This window comes from Neopelma chrysocephalum, unplaced genomic scaffold (genome assembly GCF_003984885.1).
Source record: "Neopelma chrysocephalum unplaced genomic scaffold, ASM398488v2 Primary Assembly neopelma1_59, whole genome shotgun sequence".
NCBI classification, from domain to species: domain Eukaryota; kingdom Metazoa; phylum Chordata; class Aves; order Passeriformes; family Pipridae; genus Neopelma; species Neopelma chrysocephalum.
The window spans coordinates 30,486,379-30,507,301 of NW_020897714.1; the positions used below are offsets into that span (position 1 = coordinate 30,486,379).

Below are 20,923 nucleotides of genomic sequence, written 5' to 3' on the forward strand. Positions count from 1 at the left end.
TCTGATGTTCTCTAGGTGAGCAGTCATTTGTATTGATGACGAGTCATCTGCTGGAGGATTGGCTGCTTTTGTGCTTCTAGAATATACTTAAACTGGCCCCAGACAAGTCCTCAGCCAGTTTACTTGGCTGAAATAGCAGTTCAGTTGCAGCCTGTGGTTAGTTGAGCATTTTATTATACGGTCTTAAACTGCGTTATTCAGCAGTTATTATGTGGGGGTGTCTTATTTCAGTGAAGTTCCTCTGAAGAGAGCTGCTGAACTAATTTGTATAGAAATTTGAGCATGTTGAGGTAATGGCATGTAATTTGAAATTTTCTCAAATGTCTTGGAAGGAAAATAAAACTTGACACATGCCAGTCCAATTGGTATGAAAATAAAGCTAATGAGCTTTTTCTAAATAAGTTCTTTGGGATCAGTGGCCGTAAGTTATGCACAGTTACAGTGTCTTGAGGTGCAATGAAAGTAGCTTTACAACATGTAGTGCTAAATAAGGTTGTTAGAGTTCACAGAATATCACGAGTTGGAAGGGGCCCATAAGGATAATCCAACTCCTTGCAGGACTACTTAAACATGTTTTTACTTTTTTAGTTCTCAACAGAATATTTGTCTTCCTTTCATACAGGAATGCTAATAAATGAAACCAAAATATTTTCCTGTTAGGGAGAGATGACTAATCTTTGGGGAAAGTTCTAGTAGACTTAAGGAAAAAAAAAATCCTTCTATCACCCCCTTTGCAAGAAGCAATTAACAGAATAAAAACCACCACTACCATTGGTGTGGAACAGGGACTCTTGACTGGTCGTGCAGTAGCAAAGTAGTAGATTAGTGTCTGTGGTTAGAGGTTTCTGTCTGAAAAATGTCTTTAGTTTTAACCAAGTTACTTTAAGACCAAAACTTTTCAACTCACTGTTTTCCCTTTTGGGCAGCGGAAGAAAGTTCTATTCACAAAGCCCTTCAGTGACCTTTTATTTTTAACTCTTCAGTTTGTGTTTAAGCTGCTGTGAGTACTTCAGCGAGGATGCCTGTGATTTGAAACTGGTTCTATTGCCATCACTGCTGCTGGGACCTGTTACACATACATGTTGCACATGCATCACATACAGAAAGACGTTGAAATGAAAGATGTTTTGGTGAAGAGGATAGAGTGAACAGAAGGATGCCTTGGAGTCCTCTCTTTAAAGAGGCATGTGTTTAGGAGAGGGATGAAAATGTGACTCATATATTGCATAGAGAATATGCCTAATCTGAAACAGCAAAGTGGACAAAGAACAGTGATAGGTGGAAAGAACCACTACTTCCCCTGGTGAACTCTGCCGTTAGCCACCTTTACTCTTACTAATTGTTCTGACCCAAGAATTATTGAGTTGAAGAGTCCAGAGTTTGACTTGAAAAAGTTATTTAACTTCTCTTGCAAAAATTTACTGTTGCGTGTTAATTGTTTAGTCAGCTGAACAATTTTGAAACAATGTAATTAAAAAATGTTAATGCCTAGTCCCCACTTTCTCTAAGATTTATTAAAGTTGGGAATATATTTTAACATTTAAAAATTTTTTTTGCACCATAGCATAAAACGTAAGTGTAGGATGGAGGGTGAAAATAAAGTCTTCAGTGCTTAAATTATTCTTTTATTGCAGTATTTATCAGAAAATCTATGGTATCCAGAAGCATTGCTGATTATTAGGTGAATTGGAAGCAGCTATACTGTAATGAATCTCCTCTATCTCAAGTTATATGTGAATTTTATCCCTACTACAACAAAAGAATAATTTTATCCCTACAAGCATAGTACAAATATTCAAGTTATTATGCTTTGATAAGGACAAACTTTTTTTTCTCAACATTCATCTTCGTGTAGGTACTTTATGAAGATGTCACCTGAAAATGTACTAGAACTGCGGAGAACTTGTTGTTATATTTTCTAGCACTTAAATTCTTAATTTTTCTGGTTTTTGCAGTAGTCACTTTTGATTCTGGAATGTCTCTTTTTAATAATAACATTTTTCAGGAGTCCAAGTTGGAAGGAATCTCTGGAGGCCTCTCTCCCAACCTCCTGCTGAAAAACCCACTGCTTGCTAAATTCAGAAATTGGCTGTGGTGAACATGAGAAGCAGGTTTTTTTAATTTCATAAACAAAGCTATGCTTCTTATTCAAAACAGGGTCTCTGAGTTTTCTAAGCATTGTGACAGTGGACATTCCAATTTTCATGTTTTGAACTACTTTTATTAATGAAATATAAAAACTTTATTGTTTTAACTCTCTTTACTGTTCTAAAAAGGTTGTATCACCTCTACAGTGCTAGTTTGGAATCTGTTGCCCACCTCATGAATTTTTTATTTTTCCTCTTTTGTGGAGATTCATTTGTGTTAGTATTTGAAGAAGGATTAGTGTTTTCTTGCAGTAGGGACGGTTAGTTATGGCTGCAGTAAGTGCAGATTTGGGATTCTTTTATCCCATGACCTGTTCTACCTCTTGTAGGTCTGGTTGTAATGAAAGATTCAGTAGGTTAATACGTGATTTCCTCTCTGCAGTGTACTGTTATGATGCAGGAAAATCAATTTCTATTTCTTACCATTCTGAAGTAATATTTAATGGTGAGAATAAAGGCTGTCTGCTTTAATTGGTGAAAAGGCTTAATATTAACAGTGCTAATTTCTCCCACTATTTGGGTAGACCAGCATGATATGTATGGAAACAAAAATCGGCTGAAAAGTAATTCAAAGATCTAAAATGATAAAAATGTTAGGCTGACAAACAGTGCTTTTGTCCTGGCTGAAACCTGAGGAGAGGTGGAAAAAAATCTGTTTTCCAAATGGGATCAAATTCTTCAATAAGACACTCCACAACCCTCCCCCCTACAAATCCTGCAAGCAGCTACCCAAATCATTGTGATTAGGTTTGCTTTTTTGATTCTCTGACATAAATGGACCTTGTTTGTTTTCTGGTACTGTGTCTTTTTTTGCAAGATTTACATGTCTTTGCAGTTATCAATACTTTGCATGACTTTACTACTGCAGCATTTTACAATTCTTTGCAAAGATTTGTTCCTGGGGCTATGAAATGTGGACACAGAGGACAAAGCCACGCTTATAAAAAAATTGTCCTTCAACCAGCAAAACAACCACCCCCCTATTTTTATATATACCAGATTAGCTTTTGTCCTTGTCTCATAGCTGCTTCTTTTTGACTTGCACTCAATAGTTTTTCTTCAGGCAGTATTTTCTGGCTGCTACTCTAATTTATTTGTTTGCGTTGGTCTTGGTATTCTCTTTATAAAAAACTATTATTTGGTTCAGATTTCTGAGCTAGTTGCAATATCTCACAGTTTATTTAAACAGGCTGAGCGTGGGATTTTAAAGCAGTAATTGAAACAAAAATGTTAGTCTCTGGGAAAGTAAGTAAACTAACTATTTTGTTTCTTAGTGTTGTTACATTTTTTCAAGAGAAATGTTCACTGCATGGCTGGTTTTGGCACATCATGCTCTTCAGCACTTGGGAAAATAGTAGCCATGTAAAGAGGAAGAAGAGAAACATGCTGAAGTGCTAATACCTCTAAATGGAGAAGTGATGAGTGAAGGGAAGAATAAGAAAAGTCAAGAGTTGCAGAATGGGCTGCATTGCTGATGTGTTGTGGAAAAACTAATTTGAGGTGTGCCTTGAATGTAATGTCACAGTGGGAAATGCAGGCAGTATTGGATGTCTTCTGAGGCTGGATTGGTTTCTCCATTCTTTTTAAGCTTCTGAAGAAGATTGATAATGATAATCTGTTTTAAAGGGTTTTTATGGTATCTGGGTGGGGCAGAAATTGTGGTGACATTTCATGTAATTGAAGTGCTGTATCGCAGTGCATGATGTAATGCAGCTGTGCATGATAAGGTGTATCTCTTGATGACTCTGGTTCTAATTACAGAGAATCAATATGTTTAGGCACAGCTTGGATGTGTCTATGTAAAGGCATATAACTTATGCTATAGACTTGTAACATTGGGTAGGAAGGGAACTATCCAAGACGATGCAGTTCCTGTTTTTCTCCTCCATGCTGTTACGTGGCCATTTCAAATCAAAATACTCCAGAGGGAGGAGCAGCAAATTAATTTTTGAGTTAGAGTAAATCAAATACCTTCCTTTTCTATTACCTTTTTTTAATTATTATAATATATCTGTACCTGTTTCCATCAGTATCACAAAATTTGTAAAAAGATCTTTTTACACTTTAATAATCACTTTAAAAGTGTTAACTAGTTACCTAATGTTGACTGTTTTCAGGGGGGAGTATATTTTTCAGAAACAAGATAAAAAATATATAACTTCTCGTTGTTTCTTTTCTCCTGACATTTAAAAAAAAAAGCTTTCACGTCTTATGCATTTAGATCAGAATCAGCCCTTGCAAGGGGTGACGTATCTGTAGCATTTTATAATAGACTATTGAATGTAACTATAAATGGTATTTATATAGAGAATATGGAGGATGCAAAACTTCAATTAAGACCTTAAGAAAAAAAAATAAATGGAAAAACGCCCAAAACCAAAACCCACACACACCTTAAAGCTGAACCATAGATGGTTTAGTAGCCAAAAAAGAAAAAAGTTAAAGTGATAGCACCACTATCTATGGAATACAGCATTGTTTTCCCCACACTGCTGTCACGCAGATCAGAAAGAGTTCAGAAAGCTACTAGTTCAGCCTCTGGCCAAACTTACTGTAGAATAGAGCCCTGAACTTACTGGCTCCCTGCTTGCCTTGGTATTCTTGATGCCAAATGATCTTCATGATCATCTGACCATCAGTATCACGCAGACGTGGCTTTCAGACGCGGAGTGTAATGAACTAGAGGATGTGGCTCCAGAGCCTGGAGACCTTTGAATGACGTTCCTTGTAAGCCTTGCTGAGCATATGAGAATTTACCGAGGGCATTTTCCAGTAGTTGTACTTTGTCCTTGTTTTATAAATAGCTACAGAAAGAAGAGAGAGAGAGAGAAATAGCTCACCTTGTCTCTAGAAATTAAGTTCTTGACTTATATACTTACAGATGCGTCTGTGTTTTTTCCTGGGAAAGTATAGCCTACAAAGTTAGACCTTACATCAATAACTTGAAGTTTTGTGAGTATTAAGGAAGTACATTGTTAAAGTCTGTTCCTTTCTAGAGATCTTAATGTCAGTCTGGGTTTCAAGAGCAGAATCTGGGCAATCCGTATTTACTTATGCTGAAACTTCACCTCAATGGTCTGTTTTTACAGCAGTACAATACTGTTTCCTATATTCTCCTCCCATGAATGTAGTAACACAGTGTAGAAGGAGAAGATCTGCTTGGTTTGATATCTCTTCTGAGTCATAAGTCTTCTCTACTTTGCCCCATAACAGTTTTATTTCTGGCTGTACATGCTTGTTACACGTGACTGCAATTTTGCCCTCATTCTTATCGTTCTTTTGAATACCTGGAAAACTAGGATTAGATATAAGCTTTTTATGAATCACTTGCTCATGAGATGGGAACAAATCCATCATGTACCCTTTTCAGGAATCTAATAACCTGATAAGAGTCTTCTGGGTAAACTCTGTCTCAAAGGTGCTACATGTCTTGCTTGAGTTTTCTCTTCCTGGCTCACGTGGCCTGTCTTGTTTGTACCACGTGCTGCACTCTGAGACTGCATTGGAGTAACTCAAGCTTATTTGTAGCTTTCTTACCTTCTGTTTGCGCTTCAGCAAAGAGTTTATTTGTTCCCAAGGCTAGAAAGACTTGGATTCAAACTAGGTCTCTGATTGTGGGCAGTATAAATGCAATTTCCAGAAATGTTTTCAGAATTCAGTTTTAGCTGTGTCACCTCACCTGAAAGTGTGTATTACAATGTGTTAAGTACACAAAACAGTAATTAAATATTTACAGATTACAGGAGTATCAGAATCCTGCTGCTGGATTTTTTTTTAATTGCATTGTGTTCTTGACTTCTATTACCTCTTTGTGTTTGATTTATTCCCAGAATTTTCTGCCTGCTGTACGTTACATTCTGTAGGTTGTTCCACCTTCTTCCACACGGCCCTGAGAGTTTACTGATTCTTGTCCACGCTTTTAGAGTCTATTCTTTGTTTAAGCTGCTCAACCGATGCTTTTGTTATAGACTGTTTTGCTCTGCTCCATCTCAGGTTATGTTTTGGGCAAGACCCTCTAAGCTGATTCTTTAAATGCTACAGTAAAGGCATTCTGAATAAAAGAATGAAGAGACTATTATGTTCTTTTACTGGTAGAAAACACTGGATGTTTTCTTGTGATGGAACATGGAAATCGTCTACTCTGAATGTTATTAGAAAAGTAAGCAAACCCTTCTGCTTTTTTAAGAAGGAATAACTAAAATCTTCCTGGCTATAAATAATTGGTTGTAGCAGCATGTTACGAATAGATGCTAATAAGCAGAGTTCCTAAATTATCAGTTGAGGGAGTCCAATTTCCTTGTTGCAGATTTCTTTTTATTAGCACTAATAAGACTTGTTTTAAGGGGATAATAGACCTGTGAAAGAAGCTGTGCAGTGCCCAGCAAATTTCTGATCAACATCATAACAACTCAAATTCTTACTGTATCTGTGCATCAGCACTACTAACATCTGTTGGGGATTTTTTGGTAATATTAGTGTTTCTGATGTCTTTAGGTCCATGTCTTTTTTTTCATAGAGCAATTTTTCTTACAAGTCATACTTGGAAGAACTATATTTAAGTACTACTTGTTCAATTAGGTAGCACTGCTCAAACCAGGTATCTATGGTGCCAAATGGAACAGTTTTCTTGATGAACATTGTAACATTTAGTTGCTATGAAGACTTTAAGATTTTTCATTTCTTGTCTCCTGAGTTATTAAAATAATAATCATAAAATGTGCCCATAAATTGTGAAGTCTTAATTTTAGAGTCAGTCAAGGAGGCTTTGTAAGCAGGTTTATATGAATTTGTGGTTTCAGTGTCTGGATGAAAGTTCTGTAGTTTGCTGAACCTACTTCTGCAAGATTGAGTGTTTGTAACTGTTCAAGAAAATGGAGTACCTTCCTATGTTCTGCTATTCTGCATCTTTTCTCAGGAACTTGAGCTATTTCTTATTTGTGATGACAACTAAAGCTTCCCCAGTCTTTTTCTGGATTTATTGGTGAATCTGTTCACCTCATCACATAGGAGTGTTGAGGAAAACAAGGTGTAATAGCTGAACCACATTTTTATTGTAAAAGCATTTTCTATTGTAAAAGTCTTGTCTTTTCTAAATAGGGAGATCTTGCCTAAGTTCAGAATTTGTTTCTTTAGTAATTCAAAAACAATTGTTCCTTATGGTTGATTTCCCTAAACCCCTGAGGTTTGGAAATAAGCTGTCACTTGTGTTTGAGTGGTACTACTTTACCTTTCAAAATAAAGGCCATCTCTTGAAGAGGAGGGAAGAAAGAGCCAAAGTTTCTGAACTGAGTTTTGCTTTAAAAAAAAAATAAACAAAACCAAACATAAAAACTAAACTAAAAAACTCCCAAAATTCATAATAAAAAAAGTCAGCACCCCAACTGTCCAAGGTTCTAAGGAATGATGATGTCTGTACAGAAGTTGCTTGTTGTTGCCATGTGTTTTTAGTAAAAATACTTTAAACTATTAAGGTTCAATATCAGGTCTGAAATGCAGCAGATCACTGCATTTTTCTGTATTTTTGTTCTGGGCCTCACTCAGGGCTTGAGGGAGAAGCCATATTGGAGGATACCTCGATGGGCATCAGGAAATAAGGAATTCAACCTGTTGTCATTGAAAACTTGGTATTACAATGCTGATTAATAGGTTTCATTTTTTTAATTACAATTAAGAATTAAAAAACCCTCTAGCATGGTGTTGCCTTGAAATTAAAGCTGCTTGTAGCTTCATGGACCTGCGTAGTTTGAAAAAGTTCTAATAGTGGTCTCTTGGCATATACCAGAAGTGACAACTAAGTGAGAATTAATGATGAAAGCACTCCCTAAAGAAAGGTGTTAAAACTTGCAGGACAAAGGGAAAATGTTTCTGTCTAGCTGTGTATTTTAACCAAGTTGAAGCTAATTCTTGCTGTGCACGTTTTACTGTATGGTCCTGAATGGCTGTTTTAGGTTTTGCGGGAGGGTTTATTCTTTCTGAATTAAGTTTTAATTAGGGTTTTGAGGGCAACAGAGTAGTAGAGATATGACCTTAGTATAAATTACAGTTGCTGTGAGAACCTTGACTTAAAATTCTTTGCTACTGAAGACTGCATGTGACTTTGAGAAGGAATGAAAGCATTGGTGTTCTTGCTTGTGGTGTTGTGAGAATATTAATTGTCATTCAGTCACTTATGTAGCAGCTGAAGATAATATGGTTAGTGCTCATCTAGCAAGTCCTTAAGCATTCAGGCCGAGTTGACAGAGTGCAAAGAGTTTGAAAGTAGCCAACATCTGTTTTCTACTGTCCCAGATTGTGGGAGGAGGTTAAGAACTGCTGTGTTACCCTTGCAGGCATTGAGTGATGTCAAATGCCTGACTACATGGGGATACAAGGAGCCCAGTCAGTAGCTCAGGATCTAGTCTGATTGCCAGGCAGCTTCTGCAGGAGTTCAGCCTGTCTAATGACTATTTTAGGTGTTATCATCAAATGTGAAAGAAGTGGCAGTTAAAGAGTGGGAGAGTTTTTTTTTTTTTTGGTCCACCCCCTCCTTTCCCTATCTGGGAATGTGAGGTTTCCATACCTCCATCATTATTTGAAAGGCAGTGAGTAGGTTGTCATTAGATGTAAACATAATGCTCAAATATTGCTCTTATTTTTGTAGCAAGTCACTTGCTTTGTCTTCAGTATGTTCAGGCATCTGTGACAAGACTGGTCAAAGTCTAGTAAAGTGCAGGACTTCAAATTGCATTTATGTACATCCTAATGCTAAGGACTTAAAATGCTTTTTAAACCTTTTAAATGGTGCATACCAGTTATGAAGTAAAATGGGAAGACAGTGGGTCTTGTCAACAGCTTTTAAATTTGGAATTGTACTTAAGGCTAAGGTCTTGAATTTCAAGTACAGTCTCAAAATTGTAGTGGAGCCAAAGTGACTTCAGGAATTGTTTGCAATCAGTAAAACCTGAAGCTGGTGGGAAGGTGAAAAACACTGAACTTGAACTGTTTCTTACCTGAATTTTGTTTTTTAAAAGGACTAGTTTAGAACTCCAGAAGTATCTTTTTTACTAGTTGTGCACTGATTGACAGATACTGAAATTCTGAAGTGCATCATATTTGTCTTGTTTTTGTGCTCCCTGTATTGATGGCTGTTTTCATATTGGTTTAGACATGGTGCTTTGTTGGGCTTTGATTTCAGCCATCTTAAACCCTCAGTTTCATAGCATTATTCATGTTGAAAAGATCTCTAAGATCAAGTTCAACCGTTAACACAGCACTGCCAAGTCCATCACTAAACCATGTCCCCAAGTGCCACATCCACAGGCCTTCTGAACACTTCCAGGGATGGTGATTCCACCACTTCCCCAGGCAGCCTATTTCAATGCTTGAGAACCCTTTTGGTGAAGAAATTTTTCCTAATATCCAATCTAAACCTCCCCCGGTGCAACTTGAGGCCATTTCTTCTTGTCTTACCGCTTGTTACCTGGGATAAGAGGCTGATTCCCATCTCACTACAACCGTCTTCCAGGTAGTTGTAGAGAGTAATAAGGTCCCCCTGAGACTCCTTTTCTCTGGACTAAACAACTCCCTTGGGTGCTACTCGTAAGATTGGTGCTCTAGACCTTCCTCAGCTTCCTTGCTCTTTTCTGGACATGGTCCTTTAGAGTGGTTATGTGGAAACTCATTTTACAACATTGCCATTTACATGTAGCATTTCTGTAGTTCACTGTAGTGTGTTTTCAGATTGTCCTCTTCTGTTTCCATCTATTACTGATAAAAATCCCTGCAATTTTCACAATATTCCTCTGTCTTAAAGATTTCTTTTGTTAATGCTCAATCTAGTAAACATTGGTGTTTGGGGAACTAAAGAGTAACCCAGCATTCTCCCCCTGCACATTGAAAACACAGACCTAAGTTGCTTATGCATTATTTTTACTTTTCAGCTGTTCACTGATGGAATCACCAATAAATTAATTGGCTGCTACGTTGGTGACATAACAGATGATGTCGTTCTAGTTCGGATCTATGGAAATAAGACCGAGCTCTTGGTGGATCGAGATGAGGAAGTGAAGAGTTTCCGCGTGTTGCAGGCCCATGGCTGTGCACCCCAACTGTACTGTACTTTCAATAATGGCCTGTGCTACGAGTTCATGCAGGGAGAAGCACTGGACCCAGAGCATGTGTGCAATCCAGATATTTTCAGGTAAGCTTTTAAAATTATTATTGTTGTTTTTTTTTTAAATATCAGAATTTCATTATGCATTTATGGAGTTCCATCAGGCCTAAAGCATCTCCAGCACAGTTTATGAGCAGGCAAAAAATAAATACTTCTATAAACCTGCACGAAGTCGATGTTCACACTCTTGACAGCTCGCTGCGCTCTTAGTTATAGTATTTCAGTGCTGAACAAGAGATCCTTGCTGCCTCCACAGAACACTGTGTACTCATTAGAGATGTTTATTATGAGTATTTAAAACGTTCGTTACCATTAGAGAGGTCATTTAACAAGATGGAGTTTTAGGGGGCTGGACTTTGTTAAGGCAAGTACTTTCAGCTCTGTTTCCAATACATTCCTTTTGTGAATAGATCCAAGAGTCTTCCATTGGGACATAATTTTTTAAACTATTAGCAGTGAACAGAAAGTGCCAATGTATTAAGGTTTTAGTTTTTCATGTGTGCACTGAAATGTATTTGCCTAACAAGGGCAGCTAATTTGAATCAATTCTTCTAAAGGTAAGTAAGAATAGATTGTAAATACAGAAGTATGTGTGCTGTAATGGAATTCCAGTCCTTCCCCTCCCACAGGTAGTGTTGCTAATGACCTTTTGAATCTAGAAAGATGCTCCCCTATGACTGTGTTACTCTTATTTACACCCTTTTTGAATTCCTGTGCTGCATTTTTTAGAATTTTTCAATGACATATATTGTTGTTGTATTGTTAGGAAAAATACGGTAGTCTGTCAGGTATACATTGACTATAACATTAATTTAACTTCTGTTTTTCAGACTCATTGCTAGACAGCTTGCTAAAATCCATACTATTCATGCACACAATGGGTGGATCCCTAAATCTAATCTATGGCTGAAGATGGGGAAGTACTTCTCTCTCATACCCACAGAATTTGCAGATGAGGAAGTAAATAAAAGGTGGGTATTTCACTATGTTCTTTCCTGACTTTTCAATCCTTCTGGTTAAGGGGTAGATGAATATTTAAGAAAAAGACTTAACCTTGTAAAATTCTGTGTTTTGTTGTATCTTGTATATTGAAGTAGCTGTATATATGTCAAATATGATGAAGGTTTTTAACTAATTTGGTACATTGTGTATATATACATATAGCTCTTAATCTGATTGTATACTTGAATAGTGGTAGTTTCCTTTGCTCTTTTCAAGGAACCAAGGTCAACTCACCTACTTCTTCAGGTAGCCTTTAAGAGAACCATGAATTTCAAACTGAGACCTGTGTTCTGGAATGAACACTAAAAACCTGTTTCCTGGGGTTGCAGGAGTACTGCTGCTTGTTCATTTTAATCCCCACCTCTTCCCTGTTTTGTATGTGTTCAGCTTATAAGTCTATTCCAAAACTTTGTAACATAACACTAAAACTAGTTTAAGGTTAGTTTGGGTGACAGTGGAGGAAAAGGTATCCACAAGTCACTCAAGACTTTTACTATCATGGACTATGAATAGTTGTATAACTTGGGTCTAAGGGTTTAATTACATTTTAATTTTAGCATCTTAATATAGTTGTTGAGTTGTAAATCAAACTGTGGGTGTTAGGAGCTTCACAAAAAGGGAAAATATTTCCAAAGGCTTTTGCTGTCAGTCACTGAGAGATTGGGATGAGAGGAATGGCAAAACCAGGAGCAATGTTTAACCTAAATAAAATTTCTTGCTGTAATCTAAAGCTTGAGCTGAAGACAATGTTTCTCAGAGAGTGGAGATCCAACTTTTAAGCTAAAACTAATTTGAAAGTGTTTGCACACTGCCAAACTTCATATCACTCAGGAAGAAGATTCCAGCTTAAAAACATTCTTCATGTAACTTTGAAATCACTGATACCAGCTGCCCTTCTTGCTGCATTGTAATTAAAGAATGCTTTTTAGCAAAGTTGCTTTTCTTTTACAACATAAAGTTCTTAAGAAAACTGAGAAAACATGAGGAATTAATGGAAAATCTAAAAGATAAAATGGCTACTTAAGTATATTTACTGAGACTAGACTGAAAATTGATGTTAATTTTCTCTGTGTAGATATGTAGTACCTAGTACTTACTGTTGTATATTCCTCTTGGAGGAAATAATGTAACATAAGCAAAAAGTGAATGAAATTCCTGCAATAACACACTTAATCTTTGCTCCTTTAACATGTGCAGGACTGTATTCGAGTTTTACTCCTGATTTTTGGACTGCTATCATGTTTACAGCACAGATAATCTCCATAGAATTTTTTTCTGGGGAGGACAGAGGGAAATAATTGTCATCATTTGACTGCTAAGGCAGTGATTGCCCTGATTTGAGAGAGGGTCTATTGCACTATTTGCAAGAAGAATGCTTGATGCTTGATACGGAACACACAGTACTAACTCTTAATCTTCTTATACATAAAAAGGTTTTTAAGTGACATTCCAAGTCCTCAAGTTCTTCAGGAAGAGATGGCCTGGATGAAGGAAAGACTGTCAAATTTAGGATCACCAGTGGTACTCTGTCACAATGACCTGTTGTGTAAGAATATTATTTACAACAAGAAACGAGGTAGGACTTGAACTGAACAGTGAGTAGTGAGTTGGCTTTGTGCTGTAATTGCATGTGCTGCATCAGTGGTGTTGTTTTACTGACTTGTTCAGGTGAACCTAGTTTGAGCTTTTAAGAGCCAGTGCAATGGTAGTGATACCTGTGCAAAGACTTAAGTTGCTTAATTAGTCTAATTCTGATCTGTATATTACTGTACAGAGGAAGCAAGTCAGTGGTTTTTTGCTTTTCTTTAATGAACTAATGATTTTGTTAATCCCCCGCTTGTCTGTATGACTAGGCTTCAAAATATGTAACTGTTGATTTTAATTCTACTCTGGTTGTATAAGGGTTTTAGGAAGAAAAGAAAATCATGCAAGTATAGAAAATAACATGAAGATTGTCTCCTGTAATATGTATTTTGTTCCGGATTGTGATTGTGGGAATACCCTTTCATCATGCAGTATATTAGTGATATTTAATATTACATTCAGTAGCTCAATTTATTTTCTGCAGTAGGTACATAGACATCTTAAATTTCTCTCATAAGTACATCCTTTATTTAAACAGTTGTAGGCAGTACACGTCTTGGCAGAGATAAATTACTTTTTTGATTATCTTATAATACATTTAACTCATAATTCGTGTTATTAAAATGTATAAAGCTTCTGTTTTAAACCCACAGTTTATTGATTTTAGTGGTTTGAGGTTCAGTTACTAGGTGAATCAATTAGATATTAAAACAAACAAGGCAAACTTGTCACACTGAAATGGCCATTGTGCAGTAAAAATGCACAATTTTCCTCCCTTTTCAAATAGCTTAGCTTGGCTGAGTGCAACCAACTAATCAGATTATAAGTTTTCTTTTGAAGTGAGGGGGACATATTCCTTTTAGTAGCTGTGTATTTGTTTGTGCCAGTTGGGTAAGATTGTTGATATGTAAGCCCAAAGTGTTGAAGTGAATAACTGAAAGGAACTGAAACCTTCTCCATGAGTTATTATTGGTCTTTGACCTATTAAACTTACCTGCCTTAAGTTCTGAAGAAAAACTAATAAAAGCAAGCTGGAGTTGGTTCTAGTATGAAAACTGGCCAAGTATTTTTAACACATTCTGCATCATTTATGCATTGGATGCATGTGAATTGAGGAAATGAACTTTTCAGGTGGTTTGTATACAAGTTTCCCTCTGAGTAATACCACTTATGAAGGGGGTTGCTAGTACTTTTAGTTATATTGGTATATACATATATATACATATAATACCTTTATAATGCTATTAACATAAATTTTAAATTCTAAGAATTCAGTATGAAGCTTCAGTGATTTTACTCAGTTTCAATGATAGGTTATAGCTCTGCTTAAAAAGAGGAGAGGGAAAAGCATGGAAGGTGTACAAAAAAAATTGACTTGTGGTCTTACATACATTGTTGTGATACTGTAGTACCAAAAATAAATCTATTTTTACTGTGTGGGTTGTTTTATTGCTGAAACTACCTTGAGGTTTAGCATTCCAGAACAGATTTCTTGAGGTAAAAGTAATTTTTATAGTTGCTTTTTGTAGCAGAACCAAACAACAAAAAAGACAAAAATCCGAGGAATTCCTTTAAAAGGTTTGCTGTCGTGGTCAATAGGCGTTAAGTTCCTAATTGAAAAACAAATGCTATATGCTTTTCTTTTTGTAAACAGAATGGAGGAAAAAACAATGCCAGCAGTGCATCACTTGTGAGCAATCCTACAGTAACAAGTGTGTGAGTGTTTAGAGTTTGGGGACAAGGTGGGGAGGAGGGAGGCGTGTAAACTACTTTGGCTTCAAGCAAGCTGTAAACAGCTGTGGGGGGAAGACTTGGAAATATGAAATAAATATATTTTTAAACTTACATTTGAATGTTGCACATGTAGTGTTGTAAAACTTGTGCAATCTGGGTACAACAGGTACCATTTTCATATTAACCAAACCTCAGTACCATCTGTAGAAAGAATGTTTGTCATTTGAAAGCTGTTTCGTATAGTACACTTTTTACAGAGCAGAAAGTGGGAGCTGAGTTTTAACTGCAAAGAAATATGTTTGTGTTGCTTGAATTCTGTTTAGCCAAGCAAAACCTTTTATTGGTATCCAAATAATTTTGCAAAAGCACAAAATAGAATCGTTAAAGATGTGCTTCACATTAAATGGCATCAAACTGTATGAAAGTAGTTAACAGCTTTGGTGATGCTGTACTCTGATTAATTTACTCTTCCATCTAGAAAGGCTTCTGTGAATCCAAAAGACCTTGGTGATCCTAAGCTGGAAATAAGAGAGAGAACTGAACTTCTGTATTAACTACTTTTTTTTTTCTTTACTCCTCAGTAAAATTTGTGCAAAGCTGGTAGCATTGTCTGGCTTTTCAGAAGCTGGCATTAACAAAAACTATTTGTTTTAGCAACACTGCATTTATCATTTTGTTTGTGAATGCTTAATTTGCCCATTTACTGGGCATGGGGGATGTTTATGTGTTTAAGCTACAGACTATTAACAGATATTAAGACTCATGTCTAATGCAGTTACAAAGAATATGGCTTGTCCCAGGGCTTTGCTTTAGGCTTGTCCTCTGCCTTAACTTCACGTTAAGTTTTCTGACTTGAAAGAAAAATCAGTTGTGCCACATACTGCTTTTAAGAGGAATCAGTCTCCTGTCCTTACATTTTATTTATGAGACTGGAATAGCATGTTGAGTGCTAACTTCATTTAATGGAGTTTCACTCATCTGATTTGAATTTGTTCCTGCTGTGGCTGAGAGAATCCTGCCTCTTGCTGTTTTTTTAATGTCCGCTCTCAATCACTCAGGATATGAAATATCTGCAAGTGTTACTTTATATAACTTATAATTATCACTGTTGTCTACTCTTTGAAGGATATAGCTGGGAGCTTCATATTGCTTTTAATTACAATTTTGACATCAAGAATACTAAAAATATGCTTGATACTTATTTATAGACCTTGTGTTCTGATGCTCCTAAATTTTTTTTTTTTTTTTAACGTGACCTGGGAATTTCCAAAAATACCTGATGTTTTAAGAGTATTCAAATACTTGCTATTCAACAAGACCATGTATCAGTATTCTTTTGTCTGTATCTGTATGTGCTCTTTTTGAATATATGAAAATCATCTGGCAGGAAGTTAAGTGTGTAGGTAGATGGCTGGTTTTGTTCTGTTTATTCCCTCTGCCTACCCAATGTTTTCTATGATCTTTGGTAGGAGTCTGTGGGTGCTCAGTGCTTCTGAAGACTGAGGTATGTTTAAGGCTTCTAGTTTTGATCTAAAAACTTGTTTTGCTTTGCAGAGCTCTACGGGGTGTTTATAGCTAAAATTATTCTTTTTGGGTATGTGACCCGTTTGCGAATTGTCAAGTATGTTTGTAGCACAGATCATTGTTTTTGAAGCTGTCTTTTAGGGGCTCTGGCTCACCTGATAAGCAGGATGGGATGGAACTCGGGATACATCATCCAGCTGTGGTAACTACAGCCAGGACTTGCACACTGGAAGTGCTTACCCTTAAAAGGGAAGAGCAACTAGAAAGAGAGGTGTCATCATGCTCCTACCTGTCAGTACCTTGAGGAGATCTATCTGTTGATTACTATTTGATCTATTTGAAATTTGATTTCTGGGATATAGAACACAACATATGTTCCATTTTGTATCTGTCTGTGGTTTTTGTAGAGTTCATTGCATGTTGTCTGCACTAGGAGATCCCTGGAAGAAAGGAACATGTTTCAACTTGCAGTATTCAACACTCTTGGTGTATCTATTCCTGTTGATAATAGTAGCTTCTCCAGAGAGATGGTAGAGCTTATTTTTAAATCATGTCTAGGTGAAGTGCCTCTTGTTGGTCTGCCTGCTCCAAGAGATATCAATGGGATGCACAAATTCTTGGTACTTACTAGAAGCCTCAGAATAAAAGCTACCTGCTTAACCATTAAAGTAAGCTGTATTTTTGAGACGTGGCTTTCTCATATGAGCTGCAGTAAATCTTTAAAAGTAACTTCTAGTATTATGGTTATTTAAACAATTAATGAGAACTTTCTTCAGTTTCTTCTAAAACAAGGTAGCTGGTACATTTTATGCATTGTGCATTTATGAAACAGCAAACTTCAAAGCTTTTACTTTCTTTCAGTTTCACAGAAGGAACTGTGCATCTTTATTTTGAGCCTTCATGCAAAAATTAACTTTAAGGTTGAGTTCCAGAGTAGCATGAGTCTGAAAGGGCTCAGTATAAATACGAGACTTTTTCACTTTGAACTTTTGTCTTATCAAATGTGAGTTTTCCAAATTTTCTTCATCTGCTTCGGACTGGGTATGCCATTGTTGCTGCCTTGTGGTGCCGTGCCCCGTGCGATGTTGCACTGACTGAAAGCTTATCTCATTGTTCACATTCACTTCCTCATAGGACACGTGCCTAAGTAACAGCTTCAGCTTTATCTTGCTAGATTCAATTTCTGATTGTATGATATGTTCTTTATGTCTGGAAGTGAGTTTTTTAAATGTTAGCTTTAGCTAACCATGGATTTAATTAAAAATCCATCGTAGCACATAGGTATGTTCTAGGTGTAATCTGCACATGAAAAATTTAAAGTATTTACATCCATATTTTACAAGCAGACTTTTACCTGCTGTGTTTGCATTTTATGCCAGGAAGGAAGTAAAAACCCTCTATAAATACAGACAATATTAAATGTTTTGGGGGTTCAGGAGATCAGTTGTGTAGCAGAATATTAACCAGGGTTGGGCTGTGTATTTTGACTGACTTGTAACTTAGAGGTGTGTCTTTTGAAAAGCAGCAATAAAGAACCAGTGGGAAGAGCAAATAAATGTATGAATTTGCCAGTCAGGCAGTGGCAGAAGTTCATTTGTGGCAGTATTGTAAGTATTTGTCCGTCTGGAAAACATTAACGTGTTAGTATTTCAAATATGGTAAAGATGAACTGCATGCGAAGGAACATTTTTAACAAAGTTCTTCTGTGCTAATTTGGTCAGGATATTGGTGAAACTATTGTATTTGAGATGTATGATATTTCTAAATCTTAAGGAGGCAGTATTTTAGGCACTTAAAATCCTTAGTCTAGGAAATATGTGTATGTAATGTACTTAATTTTAACATTGTTCGTGATTTTTTTTAACCTGGAGTTCTGACAGCATTGATATCTGTAATATGTTTTAAATCATGTTAAGAAGATTGCTCTTTGTAATAAAAGAATGTTTTTATTAATTAAATTTGCAGATAGTCATCAGAAGAATGGGTATAGAGAGGGAGAAGGGTGAAAATTACCCATTCAGCATGATAGTTGAGAAATGCAAGACTTTAGTTTTTAATGTTCTAGTGCAAAGTTCTTATGTTTACCAGTTGCTTCCTTTTCTGATGTTTTTAGTCATTTTGCTGGTTTCCCTTAAAAAACAAGAGCTCTAGTTTTACCTATTCTATCTTGCTAATATTTTGACTCTTTTATGTACTGTAGAAATTAAGTGAAGCATTTTCCTGGGTTTCACTACAGGAAAAAGTAATTTGGAAACATTTGGGGCTGTGTTTTGCTGTTTTGTCAGCCCTTGTTTAAATAATACTACATACTTTGATAGTTTTGAGGACTTGAGGACTGTCTGACAGTTTCTTGAGACCAGTTTAAGCCAGATTAAAAAAAAAACAGTTAAGAATAGTTTTCCTGTGTAAGTGTGGTTAGAGGAAGCAGGAAATATCAATGTGTTAGAGGAAATATCAGCATTGTTGCAATGTGTTAGTACACTATGGTTCACATTTGTGTGAGAATGAGCAAAACTGTTTTGTTGTTTGTTTGTTTTTTAAGTCAGGGAAAAATTGATCTGCTATTTCTACATAAAATTTAAATAAAGAATCGGCTACTCCTTATTTTGAGGGTAAGGGGTGCCCTCATGTGGTAGAAGTTAAAATTGAAATTCTCCTGTTCAGATTTTAAGCTCAGATTTAAAACACAGAGAATTGTGAGCTCTAATTATTTAAGAGCTTTTTCGAATGAATATTTAGGGGAATCTCATATTGTAAAAATCACAGCCTTACCCTGGAATGTCTGAGTGCACACAACTGGGCACAAGAAAGACGAGTGCATGGTTTGGTTTTGTTTTTTGTTTTTCCCTGAAATCTTCAAAGGACACCAAAGGATTAGGGCTGTGACTTCACTTGATCTGAACTCTGATGTTGTTGCTGTTGTCTCTCACATAGGTGATGTGCAGTTCATAGACTATGAGTACTCTGGATACAACTACCTGGCTTATGACATTGGAAATCACTTCAATGAATTTGCAGGTAAGAATCGGATTTCTGAGGTAAAGTTTGACTGGTTTTATGAATTAAAACCCCCCCACCTACCTCATTCTTGCACATTCTTTGTCTGTTTATCTAAATGCATGTTTACAGCTGTCAGCTCAGAATATGTTGTCTCGTTTTGCAGGCCAGTTATGCCTTTCCTTTGCAACTCTGCTAAGCCAGAAATGGCAATGTCATGTCCTGTGTGCTGGTAGAATTAGATAAATACAGAACCCACAGCTTTCCCAGTGTCCTTCTGTGAAGTGACACAGCAGAGACAGTAATGAAATACTGTGGATGTCACTCCATAGGTATATATTGAGAATACTCTCTGTGGTTCCACAGTGCCAAAAGGCAGGATTGTCTGGTTTTTTGTTGGTTTGAATGGGTGTGCTAAGTACTTGCCCTGTCCTAAAATGAGAGGTAAAGGTAAGACTGTCATAGGAAAAAGGTGGGATTTCAGGAATAAGATGTTTGTAGACTCATTTATTATCTAGTTCAAATTTTGTCAGTGAATGCCCATTCCATTTATTCCATAAGGGAGAAATAACCTCAAGTGTGTGCTGTGGTGTTTCAGAGCATGGGACAGCAGTGAAAATCTACAGATGGAAAGCACAGTGTGGTGAAATTAGGAGCATTAATCTACCAGTCATTTCACAATGTGAAGTTTAGATAACTTAAAAGGATCGGGATGTGTACGTGGTAACATAAGTTGTGTAATTGGTAATTTAAATATTTGGAAAGCAAGTTAAATTCTTTTACCAAGTATAAATTGAAAGCATTTGATTTTTGTCTTGCACTTCTCAAAGTCTTACATCAGTAAGAAGACTAAATGCACAGATACATTTTTTTACTTATGAAGAACGGTTGTGCTTCACTTTAACTCTCCATCCAGTAAAAATCGTAATTATGTTTTGAAGGTAAATTTGAGTAGATCTGACATACAAAAAAGTTTAGGTGCTAGGGGATTGCACTGTTCGTAGTATAAGACTCGAGGAGAATTCCCAGATCCCTGGAGAGTAATAGTGAGAGTGAGCTGTGATCCAGGTTTGGGGCTCCTGCCAGTTTCCCTATGGCCTGTGACTAAGCATTGCCAGTATAGGAAGAAAAACAGGATAAAAAGGGGTTACAGAGATAAGACTTCTAATTCCACCAAACCCTGTGGAGGAGAAAGACAGACTTGTAGTAAATTTTCATCAAACATGAGCTTAGTTAGTGACAACTGGATATGCATCTGGACTCAGCTTGGGATGTTGTTGCATACAAGTGCCTTTTCCTACAAAATATGTAATATTTGTTATATTTGAACTGCAAATACTTTTTCTTGAAGCTTCTCTCAAAGCCCAAGTTGTTGAATCTCGGCCTACAAGTAGCCTCTAGGTGGCTGAAAACATAAATCAGATGTTGAACACTCTGATTTGTGTGTGGGAAATTCTTGACAACATGTAACTGATAAAGTCAGGTCAAAGTAAAAATGCTGATGTTTGTCTACAGCAATTTGTGCTTGTGTGTTGGAATGGGAAGGGGGAAGTAGTCTAGTAATGGACTTTTAAACATAGAGAATTGTAAGCTCTAATTATTTAAGAGCTTTCTTCAATGAATATTTAGTGGAATCTCATACTGTAAAAATCACAGCCTTACCCTGGAATGTCTGAGTGGACACAGCTGGGCACAACAAAGACAGGTGCACAAGAAAGAATGGTAGGTACTGAGGACATGTAATGGTCTTTTTAGGCTACAGAAGGTTCTAATAGGTATTTTT

General features: G+C 36.5%; 1 protein-coding gene across 1 annotated transcript in view; it reads left to right on the forward strand.

The window, feature by feature from the left end:
* ETNK1 (ethanolamine kinase 1) overlaps positions 1-20,923 on the forward strand; it is a 29,288-nt gene that overhangs the window by 937 nt on the left and 7,428 nt on the right. The window contains exons 2-5 of the mRNA XM_027680795.1: positions 10,067-10,326; positions 11,130-11,270; positions 12,735-12,877; positions 19,078-19,161. Of these exons, the coding sequence (XP_027536596.1) occupies positions 10,067-10,326; positions 11,130-11,270; positions 12,735-12,877; positions 19,078-19,161 (628 nt within the window). The remainder of the gene's footprint in view (positions 1-10,066; positions 10,327-11,129; positions 11,271-12,734; positions 12,878-19,077; positions 19,162-20,923) is intronic.